Genomic DNA, 18,734 nt, shown 5'->3' with positions numbered 1-18,734 from the left:
AATCCAAACCATTCTATGATTCTGTGATTAGTGGGTTCTTGATTGGCCTCAGCCTTGGCTAGATGAGGGGATCACCTACTCTTAGGAGGGTTTTGCAGCCCAGCATCAGCTGGCAGCCAGAGCTGCTCTAGCATGGCCTACACCAGCCCCTGGGAGAGAGAAATGCCAAAAACATTCAGCTGTTCCTCCCACTCTGAACCATGTCACTGAGGCTGTTATGTGCACACAAAGCATAGTACTGAACTGCAGGGTACAGCATGATAACTTACGGGTTTTCAATAGAGAGCAGAAATGTTTGGGTGATTTACATTGGACTGGTGGGTGTGTACTTTGCTGAGCAAATTATAGAGAATAAGTAATAATGTCTTAGGATCAAAAAACGACAGACATCCATATCATAGAATCACAGATTAGTTTCAGTTGGAATGGACCTTTAAAGGCCATCTAGTCCAACACCCCCTGCACTGAGTAGTGACATCTTTTACTAGGCCAGGTTGCTCAAAAAAAGCCCAGCCAACATGAACACTTCCAGGAATGGGGCATCCAAAACTTCTCTTGTAACCTGTTGCAGTGCCTCACCACCTCACAGTAAAGAATCTCTTCCTAATACCTAAAGTAAACCTACCCTCTTTCAGTTTGAAGCCATTCCCCTTGCCCTGTCACTACATGCCCTTGTAAAAAGTCCCTCTCCAGCTTTCTTGTCAGCCCTCTTTAGGCACTGGAAAGTGCTATTAGGCATCCCTGAAGTTTTCTCTAGGCTGAACAATTATAACTCTCTCAGCCTGCCTTCATACAAGAGGTGTTCCAGACCTTGATCATTGTTCTGGCTTTCTCTGGACCCATTCCAACAGGTCCATATCTATATCCAGATAGATAGATAGATAGATAGATAGATAGATAGATAGGGCTATATAAATTTCTCACGTAAAATTCAGTCTCTGATGAAATGTGCAAATTATTTTCAGTTAAGAGAACAGGCCTTTCAGTGGTAAGAAAAGATCACCCTTAAATCCTTAAATTCCAATTAATGTATTGTTTATTAAAGCTTTTGCACATCTGGACTGCTGCAGGAAAAAATCTTGGGAAAAAAAATAAAATCAAAGATAAATCTAACTGTACAAGCAGTAACATAACTTGCAAGGAATACAGAAAATACACGTATTCCTGCATCTCATAACTATTACTGCACGGGCGACCCCTGACGAAAGGGAGAGAATGATGAGGAGGACTCCGTCTTATCTGAAGGCTAAATAATTACTTTATTAGTCTATACTATATACATTGCATCTAAACTAATCTGCCTTGCACTCACCCTTGCTCACAGCTTCACAGCACTGCACCCATCTCTGATTCTCTCGTGACTGTCTCGTGACAGTCCCACACACACACTCTCCTGGCCCTGACAGGCCAAGGGAACAAAGCATCCTCACTTTGGGTAAACAATCTCCATATTGCATTCTACTTTGGCACAACACAGGCACAGCAAGTGATAAGAATTGTGTTTTCTTTCTGTGATGTTCAGAGAATGTGAATCCCAGAAATATTCTTGGGAAGAATTGTGCCTTGCTTTTCTTTATGAAGAGAAATGTGGCAACACATAACCAGTTTGGAGTCAATAAATGTCTGAATTTGAAATTTTTTTTAACCTAATACTAAAACCTCTCTCATGCTGATGACTGTCTCCCTAGGTCAGTCTCCAGTCTCAAACAGCATTAAATGCTGGTTCTTTGGCCTCTTCCAGAATGTTTTCCACTAGGATCTTGCAGATTATCTTCCTCCTTATCTCTGTTCCAGTTTCCCTTAGTACCACTCATTTTGTTTCCCCTATTTACACATTTACCCTGTTTACTCTCTTTGCTTCCTATGCTCACTCCCAGCTTGACACTTTTTCTTCTACCTGCCACAGTGTCCCCACTGAAGCTTACAAAACAACCTCCAGAACATTCCTTTTTAAAAACCTTTTAAAATCCCTGCACTTTGGATAATAAATCTCAACCACCTGCCCTTCAATCTCTGTTAGTACATCTCCTCTTGGGGTTCGGTTAAGCAGGCTGTCTTCCCAACCTCCCTACAAACTTTTTTTATGATATGTCTTTTAATTAAGTGTATGGAAGAACATAGACCTGAAGGAAGACCAGAAATTACTCAGTGGTAGACAATGGCAATTCCCTTATTTTTAAAGTATGTGCAGATAGCTATCTCATCTGTGCTAGAAAAGAAAACAGTTTACTGTTGCCTAACATCTAGGAAGATAAACGGACTTCAAACACAAAGAAGAATCAATAAGAAACACAACAGCCTCATTTCATTGCCTTGCCTAATGAAGTGTAAAAAACAAACTGACAGCACAACAAAGAGAAAAGAATAATTGATTTCAGAATGTATTCCAAAGGTGGCATTTGTAATCCAATTAAGGAAAATATTGGAAATTGTTTGGGTTTTTTCCTGACCACGGAATTTCACTGTTGTTGATGCTGGATCTTCTTTCCAAGTGATAAAATTTCCATAGGAATCCTTTCAGCTCTTTCATTGCTTTTTTATGCCCACATTTCTCAGCAAAAGAGATCTGTATTTACAGGCACTGGTCTACCATAGCAGGACGGTGTGTGGCTGTCACAGACCACGCATTACATGACAGTGGTTGTCATAATTTGAACACAGCATTAACAATAATGACTGAGCCAAGCACTGAAAGCTGACCATCGGCGCCGTGCAGACGAGGTTCTGACACCCCCAGCCTCCTAGAGCTTCTGTATTTGTGCCAAGAAAAAAGGGATCACTGCCAAGACTGTGTGATGTGCAAGAGCTGGCCCAAGTGCTCTTCCCAAGCACAGTTGTTTTCCCTCGCTGCGTGTGGAAGGGGTCGTAAATTGCTATCCAGAGAAACCACAGACAAGCAGAGTGCCTTGCAGTGATTTGTTCCTGATGATGCAGCATTGCCGCTAGGTAGGATTTTTGCACAGTTGGTTTTAACTGGGGATTGTTGAGCACCCTGTTTAATGCTGTGGCCAACAGGAGGGGTAAAGCACGGGCAGAAATGGGAGTAGGAATGAGCACTGGGGCCGAGGGACACGGGGAGTTCCAGTGTCAGTGCTGGGTGATGGATGCATCTGCTGATGGGGGAAAACAGCATCCCAAATGAGCAGTTTCTTCTGGGCAGCTCGCATCGGGTGCTCACTGTGTACTGCAATGGCTTTTAGGTTAATACTATCACAAACACATCTCCAAGCACTTAGCCCTGACATCCTCTCATTGCTGAAACCTTTGCATACAATCAGCATTTCTGTGGTGCTATTATTACCTGGTTTTACTGTTCAAATATTATTTCATGATAGAGATAATTAAAATTCTCCAACCAGTGATAATAACTAAATTTATTAATAACCAGATTAGCTGATTGGACTGACAAAGTATTCTTTCCTCCTCAGATGGCACTGAAGTGAGCAGCTCAGCTTCAAAATGCAGGTGTGAGGTATTACTGTTGTGTCACACAGTCACAATAATTTAGAGGGAAGGGGTATCTTTCCGTTCCAGGAAGTTTTCCATCTTCCTTGGCAGATATTTGTCTTTTAAACCAAGATGGCCACACAGCTGCTGCCATGGATCTCGCACACCAGGGATACGTCAGAGACAGAAATGTGTCCATCCAGAGCTCAGTGGAAGCTCACTTTCATGGCAGGAGCTAATGCAGCCTCACCTGTGGCTGCAGAAAGTCATCACACAAATGCAGTGCTGCTGCTGGTTCACCACAGGGGCTCAGACTCACAGCTGCTAGGCACCAAACCAGGAGCTGTGCAGGCTGGGAAGAGCTCTCAGGCACAGGTCTCCCTTGGCCAGCTTCCTGCAGACAGAATACCCTTGCTTTTTTAGACAGAGCCTGCTTCAGGTGCTTAGTTTTCAGGCAAAGGGATCAGAGGGGGACTGTATCTTATGGCTGGCTCTTGCTGCTGCTGCCACACCCAGTCTTAGAAGCACTACTAAGGTGGTGACCAGGGCCACTTAGGCACTCTTAGGTTTAGAGTCCTATTCCCCTCCAGTGACTGTTAATGAAGCACAATCATATTTATGGAGAGTCCTGTCTTTCTCCCCCGAGGAGGTTCAATGTGAGATAAGGTTTACCTACCCTTTCCTTTTCTACTGCTGGAGAAAAACAGGCTTCACATCATGCTCATACACTCCCAAATGGCACGTGCTTGTCACTGGCATTACAGTCAGTAAAAAGGAGTCTGATGCCCATGTTTTGTTCAGATGAGAACAAAATCCCACCAAGCCTCTCTGCAGAGAGTCAGAGTAATTAAAGCACTGCTGGTTGCAAGGAGACATGACAGAAACTACCAGCCCCACCACACTCAACAGCTTATTCTCCTTCAAGGGGATAGCTCTTCTGCCAGATTTTTCCCTTCCTTTCTCTATATCTGATGTTCCTAGCCTGGGAAAGGTAAAGCATCATTGCATCTTAGCGTGTTGTGCTGCCAGGGGCAGGGACAGCTTTTCTAGCAATGGTTTGCAGCAAGCATCAGCACGTTGCTGGGTTTACTGCTGACCACCCCCTAGCTGTTTCTGCGGAGTCTGAAATGCTTTTCCTTTGATGTAAGGACGCTGGAAACTTCACGTAATGGCAACACAATGCAACTTGGAAACTGTCCGCCCTCTTCTTTCTCACAATGCTTAGCAGGGAGCTCTGGCACAAGACTGCCAGCAGCTCTGAGGAAGGTTGCTCACAGGTGATGTAACACCCTGGCATAACGTGCCTTTGAGCTTCCTCCTCTTATCAGGACAAGAAGCTGCATGCAGAAGTGCTGGCATGGTGCAGAAGGGTTTAGAGTCCTAAGAGTTACTGGAAAAGGGGACAATGGGGGTGGGGGAAGATCATATGGGCTCTTTTTTTAGCCCAACCAGAGCTTTTTGACATTATGTATTTGGAGAAACTGCTATCTGCTATCCAGGTAACTCCCTTAGCAGCCTGATGGAGCTGGAAAGCTTTCTGAAAACAGCAGAGTCAGAGAGTTTCACCTGGCTATCCCCTCTCTGCTTTATATCTAATATTAAATACATTTCCCTGCCCTTCAAAAAATCAGTAACAGTATTATAGGAACAAGCTGTGTGGGTCCTCAAATTCTGTCCTCTGTTAAAGATATCCTGTCAGTCAGCAGCAGAACTTGTACATGGTTGAGATTACTGAAGCTCTTGACTGTAGGTTTTTCCATGGCACAACACAAGGGATAATCTGGCCTTGTGAGCATACAGTGAAAAAAAATTGAGCTTTATTAAAGAAATCAATACTTTCAGCCTAGATTATGCCTCCTGCCAGGAAGGTGACATCATTACAAGTCCAGGTATTCATATTCTGCTGAGCTGGCATCTAAAGTAGAGCTCATGTTTCCCCAGACTTTGCAGAAACCTCTGTTCAAACCCTTAGAACTTCAATATAGTAACTTCAATGTTTTGCTGGGCTTTTACAGTGCTGTGATCTGATAATTTCATCACTGGCAGCCTACACTGTGCTTTACCTCGCTAAATGTATGTAGGATTAGATGCAAACCATGTGTTTCATTTAGATAAGTCTCACATCAGGCTGAAGTGTTGCATGCAAGACCCTCAGAATTAATGATCCATCTCCCTGGGGGACCAGGAACACACCCTGGGTCCCAAAAACTTCGCTGAACTGGAGAGGAATCTGAGAGCCTCTCAGTCAAAACCCACTACTCAATCTCCTTAAAATCCCACCAGCACTCACTTGTAACAGCTCTGAAGCTGCCTCCATTTCTGCTTGGAGCCTCTAAAGCAAAATAAAATAAAAACATAACCAATAATAAATAAATCAATAATCTTAGAAAGCACAATCTTCTCATACTGAGAATGTTTTCCATACCTGTACATTGGACTTGAAGAGACAATTAAAAACCAAAAATCACAGCCCCAGTAAACATTAGAATCATCTGTTGTATTTTCATTAATTTGTGCAGACTTCACAAATTTATCATTATCGGATTTAGAATAAATGTATAACACTGCTGAGATGCATGGATGCTTAGACAAGGAAATTAGCTAAACACATAGTTCCCTCCGTGATAGGACAAATCTGGGTAATGCTGGGCACAAATTAATTTTTCACTTGCTGATATTGCACTTGAAAACACCTTTTACTAAGGGCAAGTTTGGGGGATGGCCAGTGAGAAATTAACCAAGGTACCATGGGAAGCACTGCACAGTGTCTGACCTCCCAGGCTGGTAAACAATAAACTCTATCCTAGCTTCAAAATAGCTTTCCTAATAGGCAAAATAGCTAAAATTAGGCTCTTATGAGAATACATTTAAGATAGTTAGTCAGTAGTAACAGTATTTGGATAAAACTGGTTCTGACAAAAAAACAGTGTCAGAATATGAATATACTCCCTGCAAAGTAAAATCTAGACTAACAAGAATAAACTTTCAGAAAAGGATAGCAAAGGTTACCAGCAGAGCAGATTGACTCTGCCATAAGCAGACATGGGGCCATGCTTACCAGATCAAACGAGGATAAGATAATCCAGGTGAGTGGAAGGTACTCAGCGGATGCAAAGACCTGAGTACACTGATGTGTGCCAAGTCTTTTGAAAAGAAACTAGGTCAAACAAGCTGATGATTTACTCAGCTTTTCAAAACATGGAAAACAACACTTGCATAAAAGTATGGCATGGCTAAAACCTTGAGAAATTTGTTCTGAGGTGAAAAACATGCTTCATGTGAATTTTACAAGTGAAGGGAGAACTAGTTTTGTGTAGAGCCTGTTGGCTTTCCCATGGCTCAGAAAGCAGAAGAACAGAGAGGAAACACACCCCCCCCAACCCCCCCAGTCCACCCGAGCAGCCAAATCAGCAGGGGAAAAGAACAGGAGCTGTTAATACACTTGAACACTGCTTTTCAGAAATAAACTGTCCTAATTATAATCTGCTGAGCTCAAAATGGCAAAAGCCAGACAAAAAGCTGGCAGACTGCAGGAGCCAGGCTGCCTGCAGGGGTCTGCCATGGTGGTTAGGTGGAAATTTCTCCCCAGGTCAGTGAGTAGACGCATTATCTGAAATTTTGGGTTTGTCAGAAAGAGTAGCTTACAGCAGATGTTAGGCAGGAACACAGGGAAGGACAGGATCAGGTCAGGAGGATGCTGAGGAAGGTGGAGGGGGCAGTGGGGCTGCTTGGGCAACAGCAGGCATGTTCAGGATGACAGGTTGAAGGAGTGCAGGACAGCAAGGAGGAATGCAGCAGGGCTGGATCCAGGCTTTATCTTAAATAAATTCTGAACTATGCTCTCAGGAAAGAAACAGAGAAAAAGAGACCTGCAGAGGAGATAGAATAGGTATGATTATAAATAAAATAACTATGTATTTATAGATAACAAATATACCTATTCATACTTACATTTATAAAATTTATTGATAAAAAATCAATAAAAATAAAGTATGTGGTAATTTTTTTCATTCTTTCATTTGCTTTTCTTCATTCCAAGGTATTATTCCCAAGTGTTGCAGCAAAGTATCCTTAATATTGTTCCTATAGGAATGGACTTACTTGATATACTTATGTCTGACCCTCACGGTTACTCTGTTTCTGACAAACTGACTAAATACTAAACATGAGAAAATAAAATACTGGATGTTGGACTGTCTTCTAGCTCACTCAGCAGTGCCTCACACTGAAGAGTGTTTTATTTCATACCAGCATGGCCCCTTAGTCACAGTGAGAACTTCCTTTCTTTGAGTATGGTCAGACCTTGCTAGGTCTGCAAAGCTTCTCTCTCCCCATAGGGATCTCTACTGTTTATTTTTTATAGTCTGTAGGAAATGTTATCAAAAGACAAAATCTATTAGCTCTGGAGGCTACCCGAGGAGACATGGTAAATAACTGAGCATCATCACACACAGTTCCAGCAGGGTTGGGAGCATGACAAGTTGGACAAGAGAGCACGGGCATTTCTTGCAGGAAAGCTTGCTCTGACTCATAGCCTCTTGTCCGACTTTGAGAGATCTTCTCCCTTCATGCAACCTCCAACTCAAGAAACAACAGTTTCTAACACTTCTGCTTCTCCTAGCGCTCACTTCCCTCAAAGCCTAGCATCAAGTTTTTGCTATGATGCTTGAGGTCAGACTCTTGGTCTTGCTCATGGTGAACACCAACTTGTTCCACAGGAACAGATACTGGCTTTGCTTATGGGGCAGGACTCCAAGATGCACATAAATCATGCACAGTCTGGTCATTCAAGATTCATTACAAATAAAACCGGAAAGCAAAAAATCTCAGCAAGTTGCAGCTGCCAGCACCCAGGCAGCAGTACTTGGAAAGAACATTTTAAGGGGAAGGAAGAGGTAACCCTTCTCATTCTCTGACCTGGCATGGAGGTCATTTTCAGTCATCTCACAGTCCAGGCAGTTTGGGCCCAGGTGGCACGTCACCCAGTGTCTGTGCCAGCAGCTCCGCGGGATCTCTCACCCCAGCCAGCACACAGCCCACCTCACTGCACAGTGCTTGTGCAGGAGGGCTCGTAGGTGCTGCCTCCACCAAGCTCGCTGGGCTTCATTCCTGAGGCTCCATCTCTGGTCTGTGTGAAAAGGTCGTTCCCATGCTGCTTGGCATTCCTGTGGGCAACGAGTAGGTGACTTGGTATTGGATTAATAACGAGCAGGGGATAAACCCACATCTCCCGCAAGACATAGGGAGCCCTGTGCATGATCCTGAAACCGACAGAGCCAGTGTGCAACAGCCCTGGGAAACTGGGAGATGGGGACACTTATAAAAAGCAGCTGAAGCCTCGGGCAGTTTTCTCCAGCATGCTGTAGTCAGCCCTAATTGCCGGCCTTTTGTGAAACTATTAAGGCCCCTCCCAGTCAGTCCCCACTGGAGCAGTGGTTCGGCGGCAGCTGCGGGGCCGAGTCCCCGGGGCTCCCACGAACCGGGCACGGACTCCCACAGCAGCCTTCTCCGGCTCCTCACGTCCTGGGAAACCTCTTTCCCGACCCCTGCATCCTTTCCCTGTCCTCTGGGGAAACACGCTCACGGAGCCTGCAAGTATGTCAAGCAAAATCCTAAAACTAGGTAAAACCACAAGCTGTCTCCGGCGGTGCGAGGCTGCAGCTGAGACATCTCCTCCTGCCGCCCGGGCAAGGCCGAGCCCTCCATCCCCGGCCTCGGCCGGCCCAGCGCGGGCAGGGCCAGCAGCGGGGCCGGGCCCTCCTGGCTCCGCCCCGGCCCTTTAAGGCGCCGCGGGGCCGCGCCGTGCTGAGCGGCGCCGAGCTGAGCTGAGGTGAGTGCCGGGGCAGGGTGGACCGGCCCCCGGCCCGGGCAGCGGTCGGGGACGGCGAGCGGCGCAAGGCGAGCCGGGGCCAGGGCGGGGGGCGATGCTCACCTGGTCCCGCTGCTTGGCTGCTCTAGTGATGGAGCTGCCACGCACCGGGCTTCCCCGACGGGCCGCCGAAAAAGCCGTCTAGGATAACCGGATAGCCTGGAATTCTTGCTTGTCTGTCTTGCGGCTGGCTTAGGTCTCCTGAATCAGAGCCGCTGTTAACAAACGGGTCGGAAAGGACTTGGCGGCTGCCGTGGCTTGTCCCGTGGATGACGTGCTGGCTACAAGCAGCTGCCATCAAGCCGCAGCAGACAGCCAGAATTATTGGTGTTGGCAGTGAGATCACCTGGATTTTAATTACTGCTTTTGTGCTCCCCAGAGGCCTGCATGAAGTAGCCAGAGAGTCCCGAGGGAGCAGGGTAGGCTTGAGGCGGGGCTGGAGGTCTGAACGTGCTCCCCGCGGGGCTCGGGAAGGAGCCCCGCTGTCCCGGGGCACAGCTGCTGCAGGACACCGGCCCTCGGCCCTGAGGCGCCTCCGGAGCACCGCTGCCAGGAGGGAGCTCCTGCTGTTGAGTAACTGAGGAAATATTGCCCTTCTTCCCACGCACGCGTCATAGGAACATCACGGGGAGGATAAATGGAAATACCTTCTCCGAAAGAGAATACAGTTACCTTGACCCTTGACGGGTAGCGACTTCAGTTCCTTTTTATTTTTCATTTAATGAATTCCCAAAACTCTTATCAGAAGTTTTGCGTTAGCTAATGGTTGTCAGGTCGTCTAGTATTCTGTCTCTCAAGGAGAAGAAAGGGTGGAGCTGCACCCTGGGTTGCCCAATATTGCATGTGAAATCTGGGGCAAAGCTGGGGAAACCTGATTCGGGTCCTCAGCTCTAGTTTGCATGAAAACTAAATTATTGTTTGCTGACAAAACGATTAAAATAATGTAGGCTCATGTAAATGCACAATAGAACATGAGCATGGTGGTGATGAGAGGAAAAGACAGAAGTAGTTCTTGTACCAAATACCATTTACATTTTGGAAAGCGTACACGGTGGAAAGGAATCTCTTCTCCTTTTCTTTTCTTTTTTTTTTTTTTTTTTTTTTTCCAGTCCATGCATTCCTTTTCCAAAGCGTTCTGCAGCCTATATTCTCTTTAGCTAAGGACGCTCTTTGCTGTGATTGATGTCAGCTGCTGTGCAGTAGCACAGCCAAGCACTTGGATAAAAGAAATGGAATCTTGATTTTTAGACTGTACAGTTGTGCCAAGAATGACAAAAGCAAAGTGGGAAATGCCATAAAACTAATTTTATGAGCCAGGTCAGGGTATTAGTGCTAAACCATGGAGCAGTAATGATGCTAATCCCATGGAAATATTAAACAAAGGGCTATCTCAGTAATTGGTGTCAGTGTGCAAATGGCACTGCTCAGCCACTCTGAGCAAGTTTCCTAAGCTGTTGCTTAGGAATGTACCTAAGGTGCCCCAATTTAGGTTAATAAACTAATCTTATTTTCCCACATGCCATGAATGGCTGTCTGCCTGTCTTGGACAAAGGTCTTGTAGCAGCTGCCTGGCAGCATGTCTTACTTGGGAACCACACATCCTACCTTGCATCCCTAAAACTGCTGAACTGCTGCTCGTGCTGCTGGGGTGGGAGGCTTGTTTTACCAAGGAAGATGGGTCACATAATTCAGGTTTAGCCAAAACCGCTGCTCTCAGTTGTGGCTGGGGAGTCTGCTCTGCCTTGCCTGGGGTGCGAGGCAGCTCGCTCTGCACTGAGGCCCGTCCCACACGTTGGGAGAAGAGCCCCTTAGAGAAAGGAGCTCTTGAAGCAAAGTGCTCCTCTCTGGCTCCCTGGGGTGGCACTTCCAGTTCCTCTCTATTGACAAGGTACGCAACTGGAGATTGGTCATCCTCTGCTTCTGGCTCAGAGGGATGAGGGCAGAGTTAGCTGAAGGCAGCAGGCTTTGTGTGTATCTTCTCCTTGTCAGGCCCAGGAGAGCTTCTCAGGGCAACTGAAGGTGGGTTTTGCAGAGAAAAGCCAGAAGCTCCCAAGAAATTCCTTCCCAGCCTCCGTCCCTGATAATTGACCTGTACTGCACTGCTGCTGTGGGGACTCTGCAGGGAGGGAATGCTCTTGCTGGTGGGGTAGGGTGGCAGGAGGTGCCTTTTGGGCTTCCAGTGGGCAAACCATGGTCCTCGTCCAAAAACCCTGTGTGAATCAGTGAGGATCACTGGGGTGATGAGTGCTGAGCAGCTCTGCTGGGTTAAGCTCTGGAGGCAGTAACCCTGTCTGGCTGCTGTTGGCCTCTGTGCTGGTGAGAGGTGGTGGTGCTGAGCTGCAGGAGAGCAAGCCAGCATTAAACAGCAGTCACAAGCCAAGGACAGTTCAGGCTGACAGCAAGATGAGCCTTCAGCAAACACAGCTTTGTTAGCTCACGGTGGTGGTGGCGGGAGGAAAGCCCCAGAAATCTGTACTGTGATGGGCAGGGCTCCGCTTTGGAGCTGTAACCCCAGACAGTTATGGGAGGAGCTGGGGGGGAACCGCTGATGGTGGTGCCAGAGAGTGCAGGGGAGTTCGGCAGGGAGCAGATCAGCTTGAGATGGGACAGCTACTGCTTCTGGCTTAATGTAAGAGACTGTTCCCAAGGCTACAAGTTGACACAGTGGGTGAGATGTCTGTCCCCACAGTTTTCTGAGTGTCCATTGCAAGTAATGCATGAGAGGGGGTTTCACTTCCTTTTAAATCAGCTGTGGCTATTTGAACAGTTGGGTTTGGTTGATATATTGGCCTGGTAAAGGTGCAGTTCATGTAACAGGGGTGGAGTCCCTGGAAAATAATCCCCCTTAAACTTCTTTGAAGTGCAGGTGTGATCTCAAAGGAGCTCAGAATGTTCCTACAACCCTAATAAGTGGTTTTCTGGTGAAGTGAACTTTGGCTTGTACCACATCCCAAATGACAGGCCCTGCAGTAAAACAAAATGCCCTTGTTGATACAATTGGTTTGCTTCTATCAGGCAAGAGGCCCAGCATTAGTGAAGCATAGAAACTGAAATTATATCCATCTGGGGGGGCATTCGTTCCAGGTACAGTAAAGCTCTTGTGCATGAAACTGTAATTTGTGCATATCCAATTTATGTAACTTTCAAAATCCCCGGGCAGGGATAGAGGGCATGGCTCGTGAAGACTGTGTCTCTGTTTTTCTTGCTGTTCAGTAGCAGTGGTCTCTGTTCCCCTTGCCAGTTCATCTGCTTTTACAAATAGCCGTAGAGAGCCTGCCTAAGCCTTTAAGTCTGGTCTGGCATCTGAAGAGCTGGGAAGTTGAACTGGTCCCAAAAACTTCTCACGCAGTGGAGGGTCACGTTTTTAAACAGTTGATGAAATTACAGAGTTGTGCTTTGATGCCACACAAACTTCACAGATCTGGTTTAAAGGAGCCTGTAAGCCCAGCTGTCCTGGGGCCAGGGTGTTGGAGGACACTGCATTTAACGAACGTCTCCCCTTCTCCCCTGCTGCCTGGCTGGGCACACAGAACCACCATGCCGAACTGGGGAGGTGGCAACAAATGCGGTGCCTGTGGCCGCACCGTTTACCATGCTGAGGAGGTGCAGTGCGACGGGAGGAGCTTCCACCGGTGCTGCTTCCTCTGCAGTAAGTATTCTCCTCCAAAATCTCTCCTGCCATAGCTTTGGGGGTCACAGCAGCAAGGGGCTGGTCCACAGGAGGTGTCCCAGACTCAGCTGGTACCTGTGACACACTGGGGATGGCAGTGGCCAGAAGTGACTTTGTCCATCATGATTCCTGCTCCCCATATGCTTTCTGGGCTTGGCAGTCCTGAGGGAAGAGCTCATCTCCTGGAGAGGTTTTGTCATACCAGGGGTGAGATGTATGTCTCAGAGCAAAGCACATCCATTTGCAGCACTCTTGCCAGCCTTTTCCTCAGGAGTCTAAGGGATCCTGAGGCTGGAAACCTGGCTTAAGTGTTGCTCGTGCAGAGGAGGAAGGCCAGTGGCAGAGCCTTGTTTGCACTGATCTGAGCTCAGCTGGGCTTCTCCCTGTGGTCCTGGGGCTGTCAGAAGCTGAAGGAACAGTTATCAAACTGCTGCCCTGGAGTCCTGTGCAGACCAGGACAGCAGTGCTCACGAGCACAGCCGAGTTGTTGATGCTTTAGCACAGCCAGAAGCCTAAACTTTCTTGGCACAGAGGCCTGTGGTTTATTTCAGATGAAAGGAGTCCAAAGCATTATTTTCCAGTCCAACCAACAAGCCCAGTGAGGCATTGAAAATCACTTTCTGTGCTGAAAATACCTCTGCTTAGATGAAGGGAACAAAGGGTCTCTGTGAATCAGAGGCTCCTACTTTGCAAGCAGACAGCCTCTCTGTCTGAATCAGAGAATTTTACCTTATTGCAAACATCAGGTACTCTTTTGCCCCACTTGCTGGTGATTAATACATATGGACAGAGCTAGGGTTTAGCCTTATATTGGCTGCAGTTACAGCTGTGCCTCTCAAACGAGTTTGCTGTTAAGTCTGCTGCCTAACCTTGGTGTGCTGTGCTGGCATTGAGAGCCCTGGCACACCTACACTCCTTTCCTTGAGCTCTACAGGGGTTACAAAAAACAAAGATTAGATGCCTCGGCTGCCTCATTTTCAGCCTTGTATGGGAGTTACTATTAAAAGAAACCTGGAACTTGCAGTCAAACAATGGCTCTAGTGTGTCTGAATACATGGTTTTCCATAGTGCATACTTCTGTTGGGGTTAAAGTCTGTAGGCTTAACAAACATGTATTAATTGATTTACCTCTTGGATATTAGTGTCTTATAAAAAGAACCTTGGAGCTAATGATTGCCATAAGCAAAAGTCACCCAATATTTTGCAGACATTAAAATATTTAAACAAAAAATTAATGAGGGCATTTCTTTTTTTTCCTCCCCAAAATTCTTTTCCATGGACATAATGATGTTGCAGATGGAAAGAGCATGCCAGTTGGCATACAAAAGGAGGTTTAAGAAGGAAACAGTTCTCCCTTCTACTGTAACCTTGAGTAGAGGGCTTGCATTGTGCTGGAGGACGATTTAGGAATGCCAGAAAAGCACAGCCCCTCCGGTGACAGCTGTGAACCAGCCCCAGCTCTGCCCTGAAGCAGTACTGAGGTGGGGGGTGGGAAACCTTGACAATTTGGTTTTTTCCCAACCCCACCCTGGCCAAAAGGGCAGGACACGGTTTTTCTGTACTGATAGGCTTTTGCTTCATGCTGTATGGCATCTGTCAAGGGAAACTGCTGACTGCCCTCTCTGGGTTTCTGAGCAGCCTCGTTCATCAAACCACGGCAAGTTTCCAGGCTTTAAATGTCATGGTCATGAAAAGGTGGCAGGGAATAGAGCCCTTTATGGGGCTAAGCATAATTCACAAATTCAAACAGCAACTTGCTCCCTCTAATCTCTGGTGGTCCCACTGCCTAATGGGAAGAATTTTGGACAGGGAAAACCATAACATCACTTCTCACTTGATTTTTGGCTTACTATGTGTGCTGATGGAAATAGTCCCTTAAGGCAGTTTAATTTTTTTTCTTTTTACCTCCAGTGGTCTGCCGGAAAAACTTGGACAGCACAACTGTAGCAATTCATGATGCTGAAGTTTACTGCAAATCTTGCTATGGGAAAAAGTATGGCCCAAAAGGTTATGGATATGGCCAAGGGGCAGGCACGCTGAACATGGACAGGGGAGAGAGACTAGGCATCAAGCCTGAGAGGTGAGTGAACTGAGCTGGAGGGTGCATGGCCCTTGTCCTTCAGTACTATTTTCAGAGTCTTTCAGGCTGGATTTTGTTTATGTTCATGTTTGGAATAGAAATGATGCAAAATACCCCAGTCTAGTTGAATGCAGGGCATTGAACCTGCGTTGCACAACGCTCCCACTGGTGACTCTGTGAGTTGGAACAGTAGAAGCAGGAGTTAGTGCAAGCAAGGACACGCTCATCTTATGAATGAGCCATAGGGGACTGGATTATGGAGCTGCTGATGGCATTGCATGAGCTCACAGAGGTGAGTCTGGGTGTCACGTTGCTCTCCTGTTCAACAGGTTCTTGCAGGGATGGATTTGGACAGCTGAGAATCTGGGGCTACAAGCAGAATGAATTTTTAACTGGCAAATGAAGAATCATTTGTGTTTAATTATAGCCAAAACCAAAAGTCACATTAAATAGTAAACTCTCCTAATCTGATTAAGTTCTTGCTGTAAAGCAGACCGTGTGGAAAGAAGCTGAGATACGTCTCACAACTTGCTTCATGCAAGTTCTCAAATTATTGCTTAATATTTATATGATATATGCTCTGCAGCCAGGTTCAGTGATCCATTCAGGTTCCTGATTATAATCAATGGACAGGGACTTAATGGAATTATTTGTAGCTTACTATCTGAAAAATCCATGTTCTGATGGAGTTCAGTTCTTCTAGATAAGTGAAAAGGGGAAGGCTCCTCAGGAAATGAGCCTTCACAGTAGCTTCTTCTTGTCCTTTAAAGCATGGCCTTTCTTTTCTTGTTGTTGTGGCTTTGGTTTTTTCCCTACCAAGTGTAACTGGATAACCTTGCTGGTAACTTACTTCTCCAGTTTTACAGGAGTACTGTATTCTGTACCATGTGCTGGGTGCTGGTCTGTTCATGTTGCTAAGCAGAGCAAGAGATCATTTAGTAAAAGAGCAGAGAAAACAAATGTCCTGTTTCTTTCAGCACGCCTTCTCCTCACCGGCCCACCACAAATCCAAACCCTTCCAAGTTCGCTCAGAAGTTTGGAGGGACAGAGAAATGCTCTAGGTGTGGTGATTCTGTTTATGCAGCAGAGAAAGTAATAGGAGCTGGAAAGGTAAGGAACTGCATGTGCTGTTTTGTACCTCCTATGTGGACTTTAAATTGAGCAAGGTGTGTTATATCAGTCCCAGGAGGGAACCAACTGCAGGGCAGTTACCTTAAAATTGCATTTCTTTGCACTGGAAATAGTCAAAGCAATCAACTTAATTGGAAAAAAAAAAAAAAAAAAAAAAAGCACTTGAAATGCAGGGTGATGAGTGATCACCTTAGATTTCAGAGGTGAGGATTTTATATTGTCTCATGCTAGAGACTTGAAGCAAACGACATAAGCCCCTCTCACCCAGAAGAAACAATCTTTAGGTGTGCAGCTTGTGAGGGAGGCTGAATATTTCATCTAAAGGGGGATGATCTCTGAAAATACCATGTTAAACTATGTCAGGCTGCCAGCTGTCTGACTCACTTGCTGCAGAGAGCCAAGATGTGCTCTGAATTGATCACAGCAAGCCCATATCTTTCAGAATGCTGCTCTGGGCAGGATGCTGGGTGGATTCTGGGGCTTTGTGCTGCTCACAGAAATGCAGATGCTCTTGTCTGCTACTGGTGCACTTCAGCTGCTTTTCATTGCACCAGTCTCTAATCAACAGTGAGGTAAACATCTCCAGTTAATGTGTTTTTTTTACCAACTTGGGTGCAGTCTCTAATCAATAGTGAGGTAAACATCTCCAGTTAATGTGGTTTTTTTTTACCAACTTGGGCATCCTGTGTATTAATACTATCTTCTTTATTTTATTTTTTCTCTAGCCATGGCACAAGAACTGCTTCCGATGTGCCAAGTGTGGCAAAAGCCTAGAATCTACAACCCTAACTGAAAAAGAGGGAGAAATCTATTGTAAAGGTGAGAAAAGAAGCAAAGAGCATTTGTTTATGATTCAAGATGCCTTACAAGGACAAACAGTCAATATCTTGCTGATATAAGAAAATTCAGGCTTATGTTCACATGGAAGTGCTCTGTAAGTCATAGCAAGAGTAAAAAAAATAGAGTAAAAATGTAATATTACTAAAGCTGCTGATAGTCAGCAGCTTTAGTATCTGCATCAAGTAAAACATCACATACTGAGAAATGCAGCAGCAGCCTTGCCCTGTGCCTGATCAGAGTAAGGAAACAAGCCAGCAAGCATTATGCTCTGCCTTCTTGAGTCGTTGTGGATATAAACTTGATCCACACAGTGGTTTGATGACAGCAAATGCCTTAACAGATACCAAGCCACAGACCTGACCTGTGAACTGCTCTCACAGAGTGGGCTGGGAGCTACACAGACCTGGCTACCGAGTCCAGTGCTGTTAGTTATGCAACTTAACAAAATGTTTCTAAGTGTTGCTTCCCAGGGGCATATTCTAGTGACTAAGGAGAAGCCGCTGAGAGGCTTAGCCCAGACAGTGCTGTTATTAATTAATGTGCCAGAAGACTCAGCTACTGCGTGTTCATCTTTCTCACAGGTTGTTACGCGAAGAACTTTGGCCCCAAGGGATTTGGGTATGGCCAGGGAGCAGGTGCCCTTGTTCACGCCCAGTGAGGGGGCTAAAAACGCCTTCCAGCTCTGCTGCGATCCTGCCAGAAGGAACAAGAGTTTCCCAAATGTTACTAACTACTGTGAAACAGATACTAGTTACTGTAGTGTACCTTCAGCCAATGATTTTAAAAACAAACACACACACTGCTTTTTTCTTTGCCTTGTGTATCACACTGTAACACTTTTAATACTGAGTATCAATTCAATAAAGCTTTGCTTGTTGATATACCCCAAGTGTTGCCTACTTGGTCATCAATAAATGTGAGAGGAGTGTTGCTGGGTACTTCAGGGGTGGAAGAATGATGCTTTATAGACTTGATGCACAGCTCTGCTGAGAGCTGGACATATGATCATGGCCTTCAGAGCTGAATAACTCTCCAGTATCACACCATAATATATGTGTGTGCAAGGCACAAAAGCAGTAAATCTTAATCTACTGCTCTGTATGGTGACATAGCTCTGAAAGTGATAGATAAGGGGTACCTGTGTGCCTAAATGGCTGCCTCTCTCTGGCACAGAGTCTCTAGCAAATGAAAACCAAACCAGAATGTTCTAGGGGGCTGAGCGTGCTGCGGTATTGAGGTTATGCACAGAACTTACTGTGCAGGAATACTTCACCGAGACAGCTGCACATCAAGAAGTTCGGTTAAAATAAAAAAGAACTTTGAAACTCTTGTCTGGTTTGAGAAGCAAGCTGATACTTTTTTGGGATAAAAGAACCCTTCACAACACTGAATTTATGGAAACACATAACTGGGACTGGGACTGCTGCAATGACACATTAAGCAAGTGTGTCAGCATGGTCTAAAGCAGTTTCAAGCAACAGCTATGACCATGGTCTGGGGCAGTGAAGCAGTTCGCGCCAAAAGCCTAATTAGAAAAATATGCACTACTCTAATACACAAAGAGCATTTTGTACAGGTTATAAAAGAACCATGTGGATGGGAGGAAAAACAAGCCAGCTCAGTGACCCAAGAGCTTGTCCAGTTCACAGAGCAGGAAAGATTAGAGCTGAAAAAGACAACAGTAACTCTGAAGCAGC

The 18,734-nt window shown here is 45.8% G+C and overlaps 1 protein-coding gene across 1 annotated transcript; it reads left to right on the top strand.

Moving 5' to 3' along the window:
• Positions 1 to 9,252: 9,252 nt before the first annotated feature.
• Positions 9,253 to 17,923, top strand: CSRP2 (cysteine and glycine rich protein 2). Its single transcript, XM_041465582.1, has 6 exons — positions 9,253 to 9,277; positions 12,847 to 12,965; positions 14,898 to 15,066; positions 16,044 to 16,176; positions 16,923 to 17,016; positions 17,619 to 17,923. Exons 2-6 carry the CDS (start codon positions 12,854 to 12,856, stop codon positions 17,693 to 17,695), a joined length of 585 nt encoding a protein of 194 aa, XP_041321516.1. The 5' UTR covers positions 9,253 to 9,277; positions 12,847 to 12,853; the 3' UTR covers positions 17,696 to 17,923.
• Positions 17,924 to 18,734: the final 811 nt, after the last annotated feature.

Source organism: Pyrgilauda ruficollis, unplaced genomic scaffold (genome assembly GCF_017590135.1).
Source record: "Pyrgilauda ruficollis isolate IOZ18807 unplaced genomic scaffold, ASM1759013v1 scaffold19, whole genome shotgun sequence".
NCBI classification, from domain to species: domain Eukaryota; kingdom Metazoa; phylum Chordata; class Aves; order Passeriformes; family Passeridae; genus Pyrgilauda; species Pyrgilauda ruficollis.
Note: the sequence above shows the minus strand (reverse complement) of the source record. Positions and strands in the feature narration are given on the sequence as shown.